Below are 20,334 nucleotides of genomic sequence, written 5' to 3' on the forward strand. Positions count from 1 at the left end.
ACCACTGGCTTAGGCAGCTCCCTCTGCGGGGAGAATTCCCGGCACCCTGGCCTGAGGCTTCCCTGGTGGGTGGAGTTGAGAGAAGGGAGGTGGAGGCTCCCCAGAACTGCAGTCAGTGGCTTGTCTCTCTTGCAGCAGGGGACTCTTCACAGGATGAGGCAGAAGACGATGTTAAGCAGATCACGGTGAGCCCTGGGCCCTGGAGGAGGAGGGTTCTGCCTGGGCGGCAGCAGGACCACAGACCAAGGAGTAGTGGGTCTTTTCGCAGAAAGCAGGTGGAGCAAACAGGGTCCATGCTTTGGAGCCTTCTTGCTGGGCTACCTGGAGGGAACAACCTGACTTGTCCCAGCTGGACACAAGACGGAAAGCCTGGCTGGATCCAGGAGATGTGTGCCTGGGGCTTGGCTGGAATCACCTGGGAGCAGGAAGCTGGGGCCAGGAGCCCCGAGAACCCGCAGACCAGCTCTGCCATGAAACCCGTATCTTAACAGAGCCAAAGCCAATTAACTGTGATTCTCTCCTCTTTCTGGGGCACAGATGAATAGTTTCTGTTTTAATAGTTACTCCTGAATTTTAAAGATTTTTCAAAGAATCTTAACCTTCCATTTATGGTTTGTAAAGTGTTCCCTATTTCAGCGTATTTGGATTAAAATGAGTAGTACCAAAAGAGAAATGCTCCACGTAGAATGATGATGCACAGGTGTGGCTAGACAGTGGTGAGTGTTTGGACGTGCTTGAGGACTGGGGACCCCGGCATACCGGACATGGAGGTGGCGCAGGGATCTCATCCTCTTCCCTCCGTAGCTTATTAGGACCTTAGAAACTCCCTTCCGCTCTGGGGGACTTAGAAAAGGTGTCCTGGGCCTGTGTGCTTTAAGGACTCTGCCCGTTCTGGTACGTGGGACTCTGTAATCCGCTCAAGCCTCTGGGCTGGGCAGGCACGAGCAAGTATAAGCAGCTCCCTGGCGTGTGCAGGCAGCTCTGGGAGTGACACGGTTGGAACGGAATTGAAATGACCCGTGCTAGGAAAGGAAGGGAGAGTGGAAAACCCCGATACGGAGTTCTCTGGTCTCCTGGCAGGGGCTGAGACGGCAGCCCAGCAAGGGTCACAGGCCCGAGGGTATGACCTCTTCCGCTTCCCACCGCAGGTGCGGTTCTCCCGGCCCGAGTCAGAGCAGGCCCGCCAGCGCCGTGTGCAGTCCTATGAGTTCCTGCAGAAGAAGCATGCGGAGGAGCCTTGGGTCCATCTGCATTACTATGGCCTGAGGGTGAGTGAGGGTGAGCGGGGCTTCGTGGGGCCCTGGGGGAAATACCCCGATGCCCGGAAGGGTCATGGTGTGGCCTCCGTGTCTCACCTTGAACTTAAGTCAGATTCATGAGTCATAGCCACAGAGAGAGAATCGAGTCCTGCGGACAGTTTACACTTCACTGTAGCCGAGCCACTTAGCGTGGGCCCCAGGGGAGCCAGAGAAAAACATATGAGTCCTTGGTTCCCTGGGTGGGGTTTGGCCCCAGGGCCTGGGCATCTTGCTGGGCTTGCAGTGGGGCTGGTGCCTGGTTACATATTTCGCTGCAGCCCAGGCCCTAAACGCAGGCCAGACACGTTCTCCGGTTCTGCCCTAGAGAGTCGGTTGTGTGTTGTTGCCCCAGAGTTCCCAGCACACCTGCCCAGGGGGATTTTTTTTTTACTATATTCGGTTTTCATCTGGTTCGCTGACTTTGTTTACTTTTATTTATTTATTTATTTATTTATTTATTTAGACAGTCTCATTCTGTCACCCAGGCTGGAGTGCAGTGGCTCAATCTCAGCTCACTGCACCCTCTGCCTCCCGGGTTCAAGTGATTCTTCTGCCTCAACCTCCCAGGTAGCTGGGACTACAGGCACGTGCTAACTTTTTTTGTTTTTGTTTTTTTAGTAGAGACAGGGTTTTGCCATGTTGGCCAGGCTGGTCGTGAACTCCTGACTTCAAGTGATCTGCCCGCCTCAGGCTCCCTAAGTGTTGGGATTGCAGGCGTGAGCCACGACCACCTGGCCCTGGTGCACTGACTTTAGAACCTAACCCTTGAAACTGTGTACTGAGTGAGGGAAGCTTCCAAAAACACCATGGGCCAGGGCTCCCAATATTTTCTGGGGTGAGGAACAACTCCTGATTTCTCCGGGACCTTCTTGGAAGAGATTTGTGTTGACAAACCCTTAGACCCGAGGTCAAACTTCTGGACGCTGCTGTTTCTTCCTGTGTGACCTTGGGCATGTTGCCTAACCTCTCTGAGCCTCAGTTTTCTTTTTTATAAAATGAGAGTAGTAATAATAGCACCTACCTTGCCAAGTTATTTTGAAGATGAGATAGGTTAGTATATTTACCGTCAGTGGAACAGAGTCCACCTCATCCTAGGTGCTCAGTGAACGTTAGCCATCGTTTTGTCATTGCTGGTGGTGTGCCTGTGTTATAGACAAGGCATCGAGGCTTGGGGGCTGGGGCTGGGCTGGTCATAAGGCCAGGAAGATGAGTGGCTGAGGCCATGTCAGAGGCCTTGGGGGCTGTGCTCAGGAGGTTGGATGTGGTCCTGTGGCTGGCCATGGAGTGGAAGACAGGGGAGGCCTTGGGGGAGAGGGCCAGGCCAGGGCCATCAGCTGAGGCTCCTCTCACACCCTGTCGTCCTCCCACAGGACAGTCGCTCTGAGCACGAGCGCCAGTACCTGCTGTGCCCCGGCTCGAGCGGAGTGGAGAACACGGAGCTTGTCAAGTCACCCAGGTGTGATGGGCTGGGCCAGCATGCAAGCTGGATGCCCACCCAGGGTCCCCGAGGGTCCTTGGTGTGGATCCTCCCAGAAGACTGTGGCCCCTCCTCTAGCATGAGGATGGAGCCCATTGTCCCCTGGAGAAGGCCAGGAGGGTGGGCCTGGAAAGAGATGGTCCCCTTTTCTATAAGGGCTCAGGGCTGCCAGGGGAAGGCAGGGGTGGGCTGTCTGCACCCCCTCCCCAGACCCTCACCTAGGCGGCTGGTGAGGAGGGTCCATCCTGGCTCAGCCCTGAGCCTGTGCTCCTGCCATGTCCCTGCAGTGAGTACCTGATGATGCTGATGCCGCCCAGCCAGGAGGAGGAGAAGTAAGTAGAAGCGGCCGGACACCCTCTCCCTTTCTGGGCCGGCCGCCTCTAACCCACCTCCTCTGCCTTCCCCAGAGACAAGCCTGTGGCCCCCAGCAACGTCCTGTCCATGGCCCAGCTGCGCACGCTGCCCCTGGCTGATCAGATCAAGATCCTGATGAAGAATGGTGGGTGCCCATCCCCTGCCCTCCCAGGGGCCCCATTCCCAGTGGCTCCTGAGGAATGGACTCTGGGACAGCGAGGACCAGGGGGCAAGGCCAGAGGCCCCCTGCTGCCCACAGCCTGCTCAGCTTTGCAGCTGCATCCGTGTCTGGAAAGATAATGCAGGACGGCAGTGCTGCCGGCCCCCGCAGGCGGGCTCGGGGTTCCCGTGAATGCGGGACAGCAGTGTGTCTGGCCCCCACGGGCGGGCTTGGGTTCCCGTGCCATGCTCGCCGCTTGCCTGTTGTGCTCTTGGGCAGGTCACTAACCTTTCGGAGGCTTCGTTTGTTTTTCTGTGAAAAGAGACTAATGATAGTTCCTGGGGACGAATGTGAGGAATCAGAGAGGAGGCTTCTAAAGTACAGGGCCTTGCAGGTGAACATGGACTAGGGGCTTTTTTTTGTTTTGTTTTGTTTTTTATAAGAGACGTGGGGTTTTGCTGTGTAACTCCTGGGCGCAAGTGATCCTCCTGCCTCAGCCTCCCGGGTGGCTGGGCCTACAAGCAGACACCACTCACTGTGCCAGCTCAGAGTCATGTTCATGACAGTGTCTTCACTGGCACTGCTTCTGGGTACCCTCACCAGACCTGGCACCATAAGGACTGGTCTCCTTTTCTCAAAGGACTCTTGAGAGCCAGAACCTTTAGGGCACCCGTGGCTGGTGAACAACAGACCTGATCCTTGAGCTCAGAATGGAGCCCCAGAACCTGGGCTCGTCCTTTGAGATGCCACCATGAGCTCTTGGGAGTCTAAGGAGAGAGGGGAGCTCCGTGATATGCCTGGGATTGCAGGCTGCCTTCCTGCAGAGGAGTTGGAACTTTTTTTTTTTGAGACAGTCTTGCTCTGTTGCCCAGTCTGGAGTGCAGTGGCACAATCTCGACTCACTGCAACCTCTGCCTCCTGGGTTCAAGCAATTCTCATGCCTCAACCTCTGGAGTAGCTGGGACTACAGGTGCCTGCCACAACACTCAGCTAATTTTTGTCTGTTTAGTAGAAATGGGGTTTCGCCTTGTTGGCCAGGCTAGTCTCAAACTCCTGGCCTCAAGTGATCCGCCTGCCTTGGCCTCCCAAAGTACTGTGATTACAGGCGTGAGCCACCGCGCCCAGCCAGATTTTGAACTTTCCCTGGGCCCTGCCCAGGGCTCACTTGGGCAGGAGTTGAGGCCAGCAGACCACAGTGATTGAGGGCACCAGCTGGAGCCAGGTGGCTTGGGTTCACTTCCTGGCTCTGCCACTTCCTAGCCAAGAGATCACGGGTGAGTTTTGAAGCCTTTCTAGGTCTGAGTAGTAATATACCCTTCTTCCTGAGGCACCCCTCAGTCTTCCTCAAGGGGCACTTCATAGAATCCTTGGATTCCATGAGATGCCCAGTGCCTGGCATGCGGTGAGCAGCCTGAGAGTGTCCGCTGTTGTCTATGACGGGTGTCGTTACTGTTAGTTATCCCATTCTGGGGGTATTACATGAACTTGAAGCTACGCAGACGCTTGGAGGGGAGGGAGGGGCCCGGCCCTCTTCCTGTCTGATGTCTCCTGCCTCCTCCTCAGTGAAGGTCATGCCTTTTGCCAACTTGATGAGCCTCCTGGGCCCCTCCATTGATTCCGTGGCTGTTCTGCGGGGCATCCAGAAGGTGGCGATGTTGGTCCAAGGGAACTGGGTGGTGAAGAGGTAAGTTGTGTTTTCTATTTTTTATTTTTTTATTTTATTTTTTTCCTTGAGGCAGAGTTTCACTCTTGCCCAGGCTGCTATGCAGTGGTGCAATCTTGGCTCACCGTAACCTCTGTCTCCCAGGTCCAAGCGATTCTCCTGCCTCAGCCTCCTGAGTAGCTGGGTTTACAGGTGCATGCCACCATGCCCGGCTAATTTTTGCATTTTTAGTAGACACGGGTTTCACCATGTTGGCCAGGCTGGTCTCAAATCCTGACCTCAAGTGATCCACCCAGCTTGACCTCCCAATGTGTTAGGATTATAGGTGTGAGTCACCGTTGTATTTTTAGTAAAGATGAGGTTTCACTGTGTTAGCCAGGATAGTCTCGATCTCCTGACCTCGTGATCTGCCCACCTTCGCTTCCCAAAGTGCTGAGCCACTGTGCCCGGTTGCATTTAAACATTTTTTAAATTAACACATAATGTACATATTTATGGGGGCAGTGTGAAATCTAAATACGTATATATACAATATACTGATCAAATCAGGGCAATTAACATATCTGCCCCCTCAAACATTTCTCATTTTTGTGTTGGGCACATTCAAACCTCACTTTTCTAGCTATTTGAAATTTATCATAAATTGTTCTTGATTATAGTCACCCTACAGCACCCTTTGTCCTGCCTACACTGGATTTTTATATCATTCTTACCATCTGCTGGATTCATTTCCGTTTCTGTTTTTTCCTGCTAACTTGGAAGTTATGCTGTTTGGGCTCATATATTGATTACCCTACAGTTTGCAGCTTGCATTCATGACTTAACACATTTTAATGTTAATTGCTGCTTTTTACCCCATTCCAAACTATTCAGAGATCTTAGAATATTTTGTATCTATCCTCCTTCCTACTTACACACTGCTGGATTGGTGTGTGTGTGTGTGTATTTTTTTTTTTATTTTTTACCTTTTTAATTTGCCAATCTTTTCTATTGTTCCAATTTTAGTATATGTGCTGCCGAAGAGAACACAGGATTGGTATATTTTATATTTTATTTTTTGAGATAGTCTCGCTCTGTTGCCCAGGCTGGAGTGCAATGGTGCAGTCTCAGCTCACTGCAACCTCTGCCTCCTGGGTTCAAGCGATTCTCCTGCCTCAGCCTCCCAAGTAGCTGCGATTATAGGCGAGTGGCACCATGCCCGGCTAATTTTTGTATTTTTAGTAGAGGCAGGGTTTTGCTGTTTTGGCCAGGCTGGTCTTGAACTCTTGACCTCAGGTGATACACCCGCCTCAGCCTCCCAAAGTGCTGGGATTATAGGCGTGAGCTACCGCGCCCAGCCTGGTGTATTTTAATTCTCTCTATATTTTCAGCCCCATAAGACATTACTGTATCCAGCCAATCAATATTCTTTACTCACATGTTTATAATTTAGTCATCGTTCCTTTCTGCATCTCTGAGTTTCTATCTGGGATCATTTCCTTGTGCCTGAAGAATGCTATAGTAGTTCCTTTAATGTGGGTCTGTTGGTGATGCATTTCCTTGGTTTGTGTGTGTGTGGAAATGTCTGTTTCACCTTTGTTCTAGAATTCTAGATTGGTGGTGATTTTCCTTTCCACGCGTTGATATGATTTTGTTATGTTCTGACTTCATTGATGTTTTTGTTGGCAGTTTCATTCTTCTTCCTTGGAAGGCAGTCTGCCTTTGTTTTCCTCTGGCTGCTTTTAGGAATTTCTCTTTGTTTTTGGCTTTCTATGGGTTCATTTAGATGTGTCTCTGTGAAGTTTTTACATATGCTGCTGGGGAGCACAGGTCTTGAGCGTGTGGCTTGATGCCTTTCAGTAGTTTCTCTTCTCCTGCGAATCCTCCCCTAGACCATGTGCGGCCTCCACCAGACCATCAGTTCCAAGGGATTAGGGTAGGGATGTCTGTTTTGACTTGTGCTTTATGTCCCCAGTACCCAGGATAATGCCTGGTTATTACCAATGCAGACTCTTGGTAAATAATGTGGCTACGTTTTACTTGAATTATATCAATTCTAAATGATGTAGTATAAATTGCATTAATAACTCACTTAAGTAGTGTAGTTTAAGGTGAACAATGTGACAAAATGTGAAATGTTGCACATTTTAAGAAAATACAATGCCAAAAGCTCATCTCATAGTTGTAGAGTATATTCATGTTACTGCCACGTGGTGGCGCCCTTGCACTGCTCCACAGATGCCCAGCGCAGTTTGTCAGCACTTTGCGGCTGTTGTCCTTTGTTACACATTTTCATCATGCAAGGCCTTTGCGATGGTGCATTGCGTGTTACATGGGACCACCTGTGTATATTTACACCACAAATGAATGAAAGCCAAGAGGGGTCCTCCCGTCACACACCTGAGGAGACTGGCCCAGAGAGGCACGGGACTTGCCAAAAGTCTTGCAGCAAGGCAGTTGCAGAGCCTGGTTAGAACCCAAGCCTCATGGCTCAGTCCTGGGCTCTGCACCTAGCACTGCATGTGTCCCGTGGAGGTGCTGCCCCTTTTAGTTTCGCCCTGTCCTGGGGACTGGAAGGTAGGGACTTGGAGACTGTGGGCATTCCACCTGCCCGGGCACCTCTGTAAGCCCTACTCTGCTGCTGCCCATGCTGCCACGTCAGGGGACCCCGGGTGAGGGTCCTGTGTGTCCCTGTGAGGAGACAATGCAAAATCCATGCCTTCATTCAGTCACTATGAGCAGACTGCTCATCCTGTGCCGCGGACCGGGCTCTCATTCAGACACTGCCCTGGGAATGGGGGCTGTTACAGTTGCGCTCCCCAAATGCAGAGATCACAGCACGGACCAGGCTTGTTCGGTCAGCACACACTTAGTAGGTACCTTCGCTGTGGTGGCAGTGATGAGCCACATCGGCAGAGTCTGTGTCCCCAGAGTGTGGCCTTGCAGGATGAGTGACAGTTGGTTGCCACATGGACCTGAGGCAGGGGGAAAAGGAGGGCCTGGCAGCGAGGGAGCGGCAGTCAGAGCACAGGCGCCATGGCGGGGGTCGCGCCGGGTTGCAGGGCCTGCGGCTGGAGCTGGGTCAGGGCTATGTTCTGGAGATTCTCGTGTCCTGCTGTCCAAGGCCCCGGCCTTTCCCCTGAAGTTCCCTGAGCCTTGAGTGCTGGGCCTGTTCTCTCCAAGCGCTAACACGCCTCCGCTGCCTCTGACCTCGGTTCATGCCCACCTGCCCCTTTCAGCAGGTGGCCAGGGGCTTGCGGATGGCTTCATCCCTGGTTCTCTTGGTGTCGCGTGCAGGGAGCAGTTGTCTTCCAGAGTCCTGGGCTCCTTGAGGTCCCGGGCTGTTCCTCACCTTGTCTGTCTCTGAGCCCGTGACCTCTCTCTGAACGTGCAGGGGGCTCAGGATGAGGCTGCTGTGCGTGGTGGGTTGAGGGGTAATAAGAGGAAGAACTCTTGGGGGTGTGTGTGGGGTGGGGGGGGCTTCTTTCCCATGTCTGTGTTCACAGATGTGGCTCCTGAGGGGAGCTCTCGGGGCTCAGGCCTGTACCCAGCCCACGTTGGAAAGAGGCGTGGGCTGGGACTCGGCCGGGAGGGGCAGCAGTAGAGGGGACTCAGGACAGGGACTGACCTGCCACCCTCACCTGCATTGGCAGTGACATCCTATACCCCAAGGACTCGTCCAGCCCTCACAGCGGCGTGCCTGCCGAGGTGCTCTGCAGGGGCCGAGACTTCGTTGTAAGTACCTTGGGTTCTCCGGACCCACGGTGGGGGCGTGGGAAGAGGGGGCAGCGGTGCAGAACTTCTGAAGACCTGGGCCTGGCAGAGGCTCCAGTTGGAGGCGGTGTGTGAGGGGCCCTGGCCTCTGCCTTTCTCCTCCTTCCTCTTAGAAGCCTGGAGTCTCGGGCTCGAAAGAACCTTCCAGTTCCTCTAGCACAGTCGGGGTGGGTCAAGAAGCACGTTTCATTCGGCCTGAGTGGTGGTTTAGAAATACTGCCTTGGTTGTCAGATTTTATAAATTGAAACTTTGATGCAAACCAGATGTCTAGCTGTCAAGGGTAATCGGACTGCCCGACACCCCCGGGGCCACTTCCCCACAAGGCGCCAGTGGTCCCCAGTTCACCGCAGTCCCGGGGTGCCTTTGCCTCCCTTGTGCCTGTCCCTGGAGTTTGGGACTCCTGAGCTGGTGTCTCCCTTCTTCCCATCACCCCACCCATGGCCTCCCTCTCAAGGCCTGGAACTCCATGCAGCTGGGAGCCACAGTCTTCCCAGGCTTGGTGCTGGCTGAAACATGTCCTCCGGGAGCTGTCCCACACCCCTTGGCGTGCTGGTATGCCGTCCCAGTCACAAGGCGGCCCTTAAGCTGAAGGAAGCATCTGCCTCTTCTCTTCCCGAAGGAGCCTCCCCAACTCCTCTGGGCAGTCGGTGTCCTGGTGCCTGAGCAGCGTCTTTGCTCCTAGGGGTCAGCATGCACGATCACCACTCCCAGGCTTGCCTTCCCAGATCAAGTGCCGTTTGCCCCCAGCTACCCCTGCCCACCCCACTCCAGGGTGTAGACACTCAGAACTGGGGGCTTGGGAGGGGGTGTGGTCCAGTCCACGTTAGCGTCGGTGATAGTCACCCATTCCCTGTGTCTCTCAGCCAGCCACCCACCCTTATCTCTCTCAGTCACCCCACAAATTTAATCAGAGTGCAGGAGACCTGTTGAGGCAGAGTGGAGGCTGCAGGGCGCCGAGAGCTTCTGGAAGGATGGGTGGCCTCCCACCAGCCATTAGCAGCCACCACTGTGAAGTGCTGCCTATGCAGAGAGCGAGTGTCTGTGGCAGCCCCTCCCAGCCCGAGTCCTCACCGTATCCTCGGAGCCGGGCAGGGCATCTCCCGCCCCAGGGAGCGCTGTGGTCTAGGTGGGGTAGGTGGTCTCATGGTCCCCCTGGAAGAGATGGGCCCGGAGCTCCTTTGTGGAGGAGAAAAGGAGGGAGGTGCAGAGCTGAAGGGACTGCCTGAGGCCACACTGCTGCGAAGAGTCAAGGCCAGGAGTCTGTCCCGAGCTCTGGCTCCCAGGCCTGCCAGGTGAGTTCCCAGGACAGTCCTGGGAGCAGTCTGTGGCTGCCCCCGGAACGTGCTGCTTCTTCTCCCTCAGATGTGGAAGTTCACACAGAGCCGCTGGGTGGTTAGGAAAGAGGTGGCAACGGTGACCAAAGTAAGTGGTGTTTTTGTGGTCTGAGGCCCAGGCTGCTGCTGGAGGGGAGGGGGCTGGCAGTGCCTCTCACCCTGGGCCCCCTTCCCTCCAGCTCTGCGCCGAGGACGTGAAGGACTTCCTGGAGCACATGGCTGTGGTGAGGATCAACAAAGGCTGGGAGTTCATTCTGCCTTACGACGGGGAGTTCATCAAGAAGCACCCAGATGTGGTCCAGCGGCAGCACATGCTGTGGACGGGTATCCAGGCCAAGTAAGCACCTGGGGCTGGGGAGGGGCAGCCCGGTGACCCCAGCAACCCCGCATCCCGGAGAGCACTGTCAGGGCGGACCCGAGCAGCCTCTTGAAACCCCACATCTGGGGAGAGCACGGTTGGGCTGGATCTGTGTGTGAAGGGCAGGTGGGGGTCCGCGGGCACCACACTCCTCCCCCACGCTCCTGCCCCACGCTGATAGGCATTGCTGGCTGATTCCGCCGTCCTTTCAGCACAGGACACACAGTACCTGCTCATCAGGGCGGTTGTGCTCTGAGGGCTCAGGGAAGAGGGATGTGATGGAGAGAGGGAGCAGTCAGGAGCAAGAGCCCGGGCCTGGGGGCCAGAGGGGTGTTGGCAGGAGACTGATGGGGTCGGGGTCGTCATGGGGCCGTGCACTGCCCGAAGAGGGACCCAGTAGGGCTGACGGAGCTCCAAGCCCACGCTGTCCTCAGTAACCAGCACGTCCTGGGGCCTAAGGGGTGGTGGTTTCTCTTGTGAAGCAGATGGTAGGGACGTGGTTTAAAGTTAATGGGGTTACTCTTCTTTTCAGACTGGAAAAAGTCTATAATCTTGTAAAGGAAACCATGCCAAAGACGCCGGATGCACAGTCAGGTGTGTGAAGGGCTTTGGGCTGGGCGGCCCCGCTCCTCACTGCGGCTCCGGAAGGGCTGCTGTGCTAGAGCTTGTCAGGCCCAGGCCTGGAGAGGGCGGAGGCTCTCACCATCCACTGTCCGCCCTCCTTCCTTTCCCGCCACCCACAGACCGCAGCTGGTCGCTTGCCCAGCAGCAAGCCTCAGGGATGGAGGCTTGCGGATTCCAGGTCTGGGTCTGGGTTCCAGGCCTCTGAGGCCCACTCACCCCCTTGGGTCAACAAGCGGGCCAGGAAGAGATGCTCGGGGGAGGAACTCAGCAGCACGCATTCCCGCATGACTCTCGGCTCTTTTGGACAGTTTTCACTCTTCACTGATGGGGCGGCTGATTGCCGAGAAAGGTTGGGGATGAGACCAGGACGGGCCACTTGCTTCAGCCCCGCGGTCCCCTGCTGGGCCTTTGGCTTCAGATCCCTGTGCCCTGAGCAGTGCTGTCTCCCTCCCCACAGGGCCTGCTGGGCTGGTCTCTGGGGACCAGCGGATCCAAGTAGCCAAAACCAAGGCCCAGCAGAACCACGCGTTGCTGGAGCGGGAGCTGCAGCGACGGAAGGAGCAGTTGCGGGCGCCTGCGGTCCCGCCCGGTGTGCGGATCAAGGAGGAGCCGGTGAGCGAGGAGGGCGAGGAGGACGACGAGCAGGAGGCGGAGGAGGAGGAGCCCATGGACACTTCCCCCATCGGCCTCCACAGCAAGCTGGCCAACGGGCTGCCTCCCGGGCGGGCTGCAGGCACGGACAGCTTCAATGGGCACCCGCCCCCGGGCTGCGCCAGCACCCCTGTGGCTCGGGAACTGAGGGCCTTCGTGGAGGCCACCTTTCAGAGACAGTTTGTGCTCACGCTGAGCGAACTCAAGCGCCTCTTCAACCTGCACTTGGCCAGCCTGCCCCCCGGCCACACACTCTTCAGCGGCATCTCGGACCGCATGCTGCAGGACACGGTGCTGGCCGCTGGTTGCAAGCAGATACTGGTGCCTGTAAGTAGAGCCCACGCTGCTGGGATGGGCGGATAAAGGGGCTGCCCTCGGCCTCTCGGGAGGGCACCTGCGCAGAAAGGAGCTGTGGGGAGAAGTCGGCTCACCTGGTGAAGGGCCTGAGCCCTGCCTGCCAGGGGGGATGAGGGATGGGGGTGGGGAGAACCAGCTGTTGGGAGGCCACGTGGGGACACAGGAGGCCATGCTTGGTGAGCATTTGCTCTCATGTGGGCCTGCAGGTGTGACACGGGCAAGTCAGCTTCTCCGAGGCTCTGTCCTCATGAGGTGGGATCATGTTGGGTTTTATGTCACAGGATTGTGGTAGGGACTAAATACGGTGTCTGAAGGCCCGGCCTATTGTCTAGCCTGCCGCAGGGCCTAGTGAAACAGGGCCTCTGCCTGGTTTCTCACCCTGTCCTCCACCAAGAACACCTGACGGTTTCCTGCCAGCGTTGCCATTGTTTGGAATGATTTAACTTCTAAAATCCTTTGATCTCCTTTGCAATCTGCAGATGAAGAAACTGAGGCTCCAAGGAATGAAATGTAATGTACATTTAAAGGTCGCTACCTAGGAGGTAGTAGAGCTGGAATTTGGACTTCAGTGTAGTGGCCTGGAGTTTTGAATCCTTTCTGCTCAGCTAAGATGAGCTGCTTCCCCACAGCTGTACCAGCGCCCCAGCTTGGAGCTTGGGCTGGGTCCTGGCGGCCTCCCTGTGCATCAGAAGCAAGCTGACCAGCTCAGCGCTGTGCTCTCAGCACTTGCAGTGCCAGGCCTTGAGTGTGGTATTGGAAGCCTCCTGCCCCCTTCCCCATGGGCTGCTTTTCCATAACTGGGAGGGGCCCTGACAGGGAGGAGCATGTGCTGGGGACTGTTTCCCTGCGCTGAGCATGGAGAGTGCCAGGTGCTGCCTGAGGCATACCTTTCCCATCCTCCTTTTCCACAAGGCTCTGCCCAGACCTGGCAGCAAAATGGAGTGAGGTGGGGCTGTGGTGGTCTCTAAGAAAGCACTGATGTTTTTCATTGCCAAGGTCAGGAGCCCCTGCATCGCCCCTTGGGTGATGATCTGAGGAAAGCCCATCCCTGTATATGAGGAATAGAAACTAGGACAGGAGGCCCTGTGGCACCTAGGCTGTCTCAGGGGATTGGCCCTGCTGGCAGGCAGCCCCCTGTGGGAGGTACTGGCGGGGTTTGGGCTCCTACCCACCCAGCACACGGGTCTGGATTTCCACAAGCTCACCTTTCTTCAGGAGCTGGGCCAGGCCAGGGAGGACACCTGCCTGACTTAGCGAGGTTGTTTTGGGCTGCTGGAGTGGACAGAGGTGAGGGGTGGGACATGGCCACCCTCAGACACCCCCACCCCTCCTTCCGGACCTCCTCTGTCTATGTTGCTTTGGGGTGGGGCCAGCATCTCCAGGAGGCACCATGGCCCTAGCTGTAACGCTCTCCTTGCCATCCTGACAAGGAGACTGGATCGTAATCCCATCCAAGATGTAAGAGACCTCAGATCCCAGCCACCTCTGTGTTCTACATGAGGGAGCTGAGGTCCACGGCAAGCGAACAGATCGAGGACTTGACTTGAACTCCTGGTTCTGCTGCTTACTAGCTGTGTGACCATGGACAGTGAGCTAAATCTCTCTGAGCGAGCTTTTCGCCACGTACTACCTCCCGTTTCTAATGCTTAAATGCGAGAGTGTACTGGAGGCCTCACAGGGCTTTTATTGGTAGTAACCATTATTGCTACTTGTGTGATGGAACCAGGACTGGAAACTACCATCCCAGACGCCCCCTCCCTGTCCCCTTCTCTCCAGGAGCCAGGCCTGTGTCACACTTGTCCTGGTCCACCTTTGGACCAAGTGGCCTGGATTGCTGGGGAGTCAGACAGTGCCTGTAACCCACACTGACACGGGGCGTGTGGGAAGCAGTTGAATCCCCAGGGTACCCCAAAGGAGTTATGGGGAAGGGGGCACCCCTCCATCAGGGTTGGCATCTTCAGGAGGGAGGACTCTGGGTGTTAAAGCAGAGTTGAGTTGGTGCCAGGCTGATGGGGAAACAAACGCAGCTTCCCCACTCTATGGAGGATATCTGCAGACTCGAAGCTAGGCATTTCACTGGGCCCATCACACTCCCCCTTTCTCTTGCTGGAGCCCTGTCAGGCCCTGGGGGGTGTGCCGGCCTCCTCCCCATGGTGAGGTGACAGGCGCAGGTTTGTGGCTGCCCAAGGCTCTCACAGCTGGTGAGTGGCAGAAGCTGGGATTGGAACCCACGTTCCTGCATCCGGGCTGGGGCACACAGGGAGTGGTGAGGCGAGCAAGTGCGTCCATGGGGTAGAGATGGACAAGCAACTCACACCTGGGCCTTGGTCAGTTTCCCCCACAGACTGCTGCTTCCCCGGATGAGCAGAAGGTGTTTGCCCTCTGGGAGTCTGGAGACATGAGTGATCAGGTGAGGTGAACTTTGCTGCCATCTTCCCCAAGAGTAGGGGGGTTTGGAGGCCTTACAGGACAGGTGCACCCGAGGTGCAGCCACACAGTGCAGATTTTCTGGCACACTCGGTTTTAAATATTCTGCTGCAAGTCTGTACGCTGACAAAATAAGCTGTATGTGCTAATAGTTTGAACCTAAACCAGTGGTTCCCAGATGCCAATCTGTGAGCCAGCTCCCTCAGAATCATCTTTTAAAAAATACAGGCTGGGCATGGTGGCTCAGGCCTATAATCCCAGCATTTTGGGAGGTCAAGGCGGGTGGATTACTTGAGGTCAGGAGTTCGACACCCGCCTAACCAATATGGTGAAACCCCATCTCTACTAAAAATACCTGTGGTGGCGGGAGGCTGAGATAGGAGAACTGCTTGAACCTGGGAGGTGGAGGTTGCAGTGAGAACCGAGATCACACCACTGCACTCCAAACTGGGTGACAGAGCAAGACTGTGTCTCAGAAAAAAAAAAAAATACATAGATTCAGTGCCGTTCAGTAGGTGTGGGGTACTGTCCTGGGTATCTGAATTTCTGTAAAGCTTCCTGAGCGACTCTGATGCCAGCCAGGCTTACAGAGCACTGGTGAAGCACATTTCTCAGGTGGCTTCTGGCAGCAGGAATCAAAAGGATTCCTTGTCAGGTCTCAGGTTCTGGACTTTTAGGTTAAAGAAATTGGTCATTTTGCCTCTAGTCACACTGTGGCGGGGAGGGTCACAGGTGTCCAGTGCCCAGAAATGTGAGTGGAAGCAGCAGCCCCTTGTGCATGTGTGGTACAGTCACGGACCCTGCATCCCAGAAGCTTTTCTTAGGCCGTGAACATACCTAACTTAATTTGATGGTCAAAATGCCAGTCAGTCTGACTGTGTCTAGGTCCTGCTCCTAAGGTGTGGGGAGAAGGGAGTCAGCAGAAGTCCCACTGAGCTCTCTGTCCCCAGCCGCTTCTTAGGGAAGCCAACTGGCAGATTGAGGATCTAAGGGGCTGGGGCCTTTTCCTGACCTGGCTTGAGTGCTTTTGGCCAGAATAGAGGGTATCTGAAATACTTTGATAAGAAAAAGGAAAAAAAAGTCATAAATGCAGATTTTTAAACATCAAATCAGACTAAAAGTTTTAATAGGAAAGCTCTTGCACTGCCTGACCTGACTGCCACCCCTCAGAGGTGACCACTTTTATTACTACTTTTTTCAAAATAGAAACAGGGTCTATGTTGGCCAGGCTAGTCTTGAACTCCTGGCCTCAAGCAGTTCTCCTGCCCCGCCTCAGCTTCCCAAAGTGCTAGGATCATAGGCATTTAAATCACCAAAAGATACCACTAAAATAGCTGCCCCCATTTAAAAAAGAAAAAAAACAGCTTGTCATTAGCAATGGGCTTCCCATTGTGGTGGATGAGATTTAGCTCTCAACTATTTTAGGAGACTGTAGAGATAGACAGGTTATGCCATTTTTTTTTTTTTTTTTTTTTTGAGATAGCATCTGAGATAACTTCTGTCACCTAGGCCTGGAGTGTAGTGGTGCCATCTCAGCTCACGCCTCCCGCGTTCAAGCAATTCTTGTGCCTCAGCCTCCCGAGTAGCTGGGATTACAGGCTTGTGCTGCCACACCCAGCTAATTTTTGTATTTTTAGTAGATGGGGGGGGGGTTCACCATGTTGGCCAGGCTGGTCTCGAACTCCTGGCCTCAAGTGATCCGCCCACTTTGGCCTTCCAAAGTGCTGGGATTATAGGCATGAGCCACCATGACCGGCCTTTACCTCTTAGGCTATCATTGTTTATAGCACTGTCACGGAATGAACTGAAAATCCTTTCATTGTAGAGCCAAACATCAGTAATATATACTATGATTGCATTTCGTTGTTCACTACTTCCTGTTTTCACTTGTGTAATTTTCTGAATGCATGTGTACCAAGGGTGATACTTTGCTTAATTAAGCCTGGTTCTCTGGAAGCCTCTCCCTCTGCTTCTCCAGTGAGACTGGCTCTTCGCCATGTCTGTTTCTGTTGCTGAATTGTGGAGTCTCTGCTGCTTCCTTGTTTTAGCTTTTAAAGAGACAGGAGTTGTCTGCATTCTTTCATGTCTTTTTTTTTTGAGACGGAGTCTCGCTGTGTCGCCTGGGCTGGAGTGCAGTGGCCGGATCTCAGCTCACTGCAAGCTCCGCTGCCTCCCGGGTTCATGCCATTCTCTCGCCTCAGCCTCCCAAGTAGCTGGGACTACAGGCGCCCGCCACCTCGCCCGGCTAGTTTTTTGTATTTTTTAGTAGAGATGGAGTTTCACCCTGTTAGCCAGGATGGTCTCGATCTCCTGACCTTGTGATCCGCCCGTCTCGGCCTCCCAAAGTGCTGGGATTACAGGCTTGAGCCACCGCGCCCGGCCTTCTTTCATGTCTTAAAATGGCTTTCTTTTAACCTTCAGTATTACAATACAGTATTACTGTTTGGGACTAGACTTTTAGGAGGCAAATGATACTTTATGTAGCAGTCTCAACTGTTTACATGAACCATAACAAAAAAAAAAAAAGAATCAAATCCATCTCTTAATGTTTGCAGAAAGATGCAGACAAAACCAGCTAAGTATGGAACAATGTGTAAGTAAGGTTATCACACTTTGATGTAAAAGTTTCTATTTTTATGTGATCAAATGATTTGCCTCTCAAAATTCTAGTCCCAGACAAATAGTAATACATAAAGCATCTTTTGTCTTTTTTTCATCCAGGCTGCAGTACAGTGGCACAATCTCGGCTCACTGCAACCTCCGCCTCCTGGGCTCAAGCAATTCTCTTGCCTCAGCCTCCCGCGTAGCTGGGATTATAGGCATGTGCCACCATGCCTGGGTAATTTTTGTATTTTTAGTAGAGACGGGGTTTCACCATGTTGGACAGGCTGGTCTTGAACTCCTGACCTCAGGTGATCCGCCCGCCTCGGCCTCCCAAAGTGCTGGGATTTCAGGCGTGAGCTGCCGTGCCCAGCATGAAGCATCTTTAAGAGAGTTTCCATTGTTTATGTTTTCAGAGTTGTTGAAATTCCATAATATTCCCCTTCTTGGTCTTTTAAATTTGGCCTGTATTCTTTCCTTTATACCAAACTGCAGAATTTTTTATTATCCTGCATGTCAGTGAGTGCAATTTCAGCTGTGCCCTGGTATGGGTCATTATTGTACTAGACAATTGAGTTCTTACAAAATGCTGTGAGTTGTTAGACTTGTGTTCTTTCAGAATTCTTATGACAGATATTAGACATACTGAATTCAGTATTTTCCATTTTTATCTTGGGGTGTAACGTATTTTACGGCATCCTGTTTCATGGATGCAGTGGCATGTTTGTGCGTTAAGACTTCACACCAGTTTTGACACCCTCTTCTCATCTCTGTGCAGCTTAGATTGTGGCTTCGCCTGCCTGCTAACTCCAGTGCACTCCTGCATTTTACCATGCAGAAATATGTTCAAGCCACTCATCCTCTCATGTCTCTTCACCAGTTCTTTTGTTATGCTGGCATATACCTTTATTTTTATTTATATTCAAGTTTCCACACAAAGCGTTAATGCCTTTACTTTTATTTATGTTTTAATTTCTGTACACTGTCTTGCTGGGTCTCTAGAGATGACTTGGCTCATCTTTAACCAGAGGTACTGGGTGAGGGTTTTTAATCAGAGACTGAAACACAAAGTTAGGTGCATGGCTTGGGTGTCTTGTTCAAGGATGCTTCTCATTTTAGATCACTGTTTCCCAGAATAACGTGTTTTTGCTACTAAAGCATCGACAGGTTTTGCTTGAAATTTTTTCCAAAAATTACCGGGTACGCCGAAACATGATCCAGTCTCGGTTGACTCAAGAGTGTGGAGAAGATCTCAGTAAACAGGAGGTGGATAAAGTACTAAAGGTACATCCATTTTGTGCATAACAATATCAAAGACTCTGGAAGGGGCTGACAGCATGGAGAATTGTGTATATGAAATCAGGCTTCCTCCCCAGTCTTGTCTTCAGCAACTCTTAATGATTGGCATTGGGCTGCTAAAAGCCTAAAACGAAATAGAACAACAACAAAATACAGTGGGTTGGGTGAGCTTGGCAGTGGGTAGGCATCTTCTAAAATGATAGGGCCTAGTTGAGAATCCTCACTCCACTCCCCCTTGAATTTTGAACTACTCTTCTGATTGTTGCCATAGCCACATACATGACTTTGAGTATAATCCATTCTTAAATTTGGCTTAAAAAGGAGTATCTGTTTACTATATATGAAAGCACCTAATGTACAAGCTATAATGCTTTTCTGAAGTGACTGTAGTACAAATACCAACCATATTTGCAGCAACACTGAGAGACAGAAAACTGATGACAATGTCTTGTTTTGATTAAACCTGCAGAGCCATATAAGTAATACTATTTTTTAAGCACCCTTTCAGTATTTGTGTTTCATAGATCCTCACTTTTTTTTTTGAGACAGGGTTTCGCTCTTGTTGCCCAGGCTGGCATGCAATAGCACACTCTCGGCTCACTGCAACTACCACCTCCCAGTTTCAAGCACTTCTCCTGCCTCAGCCTCCCAAGTAGCTGGGATTACAGGCGTGAGCCACCATGCCCGGCCCACCCTCACTTTTAAAATACCCCTGAGGAATGGCCGGGCACAGTGGCTCACGCCTGTAATCCCAGCACTTTGGGAGGCCGAGGCAGGAGGATCACCTGAGGTCAGGAGTTCGAAGCCAGCCTGACCAACATGGAGAAACCCCATCTCTACTAAAAATACAAAATTAGCCGGGTGTAGTGGTGCATGCCTGTAATCCCAGCTACTTGGGAGGCTGAGGCAGGAGAATCGCTTGAACCTGGGAGGCGGCAGTTGCAGTGAGCCAAGATTGTGCCATTGCACTCCAGCCTGGGCAATACGCAAAATTCTGTCTCAAAAAAAACTACCCCTGAGGAGAGGGTGGCTGGTAGTAACCATGGTGGTATGCTTAGGCAGTTTTTGATTTCCTATTTGTATTCTATTCACTGATCATAAATCAAGTGTTGATATTGTGGACAGAATGTAGTTAGCTCTCTTACCTGCAAGAATCTGCACTTACGCTGTTTCTCTCTCATAGGACTGCTGTGTAAGCTATGGTGGCATGTGGTACCTTAAAGGGACAGTACAGTCTTGACAATAGTAGCAAACCACTAACCCAGCAAATCTAAGCCCAAGGAAGAAGGGCGGAACCAGAAGTAGAGCCTTGACTTGCTTCAGACGACACAGAGCAAGAGGAACTGACCATCTCATGGCCTGTGGCATTGCATGGTGCAGTGAACAGAAGGGATTATCCTCAGCCAGTGGCAGGGTCAGCTTAAGTTAGATCACTCCCAGAAGAGACCAGCTGGGACCTTCTTTGCAGTACTATTTGAAATTCCTGATGTATTTTGCTTATTATTTGGTTTCATTCTCATAATAAAGAGAGTGTATACTGACATGGGCAGGATGATAAAAATCATGGTTTAATATTTTCTTTTGTAAACTTAATGCCAACAAGGTCTAAGTTATGTTTACAACATGAAGAAAACCTCAAAGTTTTTAATTTTTAAAATGCCTAGAAGACAATATTTAGTCTTGGATTATCTATCTGCTAAGACCACCAATTTCATTAAACCAAATTGAATTATTCTACTCTTGGGATTCTGTGGCCACTTTACCTTTGACAACAACCTACTTTATGTAGCAGTCTCAACTGTTTACATGAACCATAGCAAAAAAATCAGAATCAAATCCATCTCCTTTTAATGCTTGCACAAAGATGCAAACAAAACCAGGTAAGTATGGAACAATGTATAAGTGAGGTTATCACACTCTGATGTAAAAATTTCTATTTTGTGTATTTTTAAAATAAACGCTAACACTAAACTAGCA

The 20,334-nt window shown here is 52.4% G+C and overlaps 1 protein-coding gene across 5 annotated transcripts in view; it reads left to right on the forward strand.

Annotated features, from left to right (window-relative positions):
• POLR3E (polymerase (RNA) III (DNA directed) polypeptide E (80kD)) overlaps positions 1-20,334 on the forward strand; it is a 37,132-nt gene extending 16,798 nt beyond the window's left edge. For 3 of the 5 annotated variants that reach the window (XM_011931911.1, XM_011931914.1, XM_011931913.1), the window contains 14 exons: positions 136-185; positions 1,149-1,268; positions 2,669-2,754; positions 3,063-3,107; positions 3,183-3,274; positions 4,853-4,973; positions 8,585-8,666; positions 10,069-10,128; positions 10,220-10,377; positions 10,931-10,992; positions 11,480-12,000; positions 14,363-14,440; positions 18,217-18,342; positions 19,541-20,334. In XM_011931911.1, coding sequence (XP_011787301.1) covers positions 136-185; positions 1,149-1,268; positions 2,669-2,754; positions 3,063-3,107; positions 3,183-3,274; positions 4,853-4,973; positions 8,585-8,666; positions 10,069-10,128; positions 10,220-10,377; positions 10,931-10,992; positions 11,480-12,000; positions 14,363-14,440; positions 18,217-18,342; positions 19,541-19,597 — 1,658 coding nt within the window. In that variant the 3' untranslated portion in view covers positions 19,598-20,334. The remainder of the gene's footprint in view (positions 1-135; positions 186-1,148; positions 1,269-2,668; positions 2,755-3,062; positions 3,108-3,182; positions 3,275-4,852; positions 4,974-8,584; positions 8,667-10,068; positions 10,129-10,219; positions 10,378-10,930; positions 10,993-11,479; positions 12,001-14,362; positions 14,441-18,216; positions 18,343-19,540) is intronic. The other 2 variants (XM_011931912.1, XM_011931915.1) reach the window with 2 other exon arrangements.

Source organism: Colobus angolensis, unplaced genomic scaffold (genome assembly GCF_000951035.1).
Source record: "Colobus angolensis palliatus isolate OR3802 unplaced genomic scaffold, Cang.pa_1.0 Scaffold92, whole genome shotgun sequence".
Classification (NCBI taxonomy): Eukaryota; Metazoa; Chordata; class Mammalia; order Primates; family Cercopithecidae; genus Colobus; species Colobus angolensis.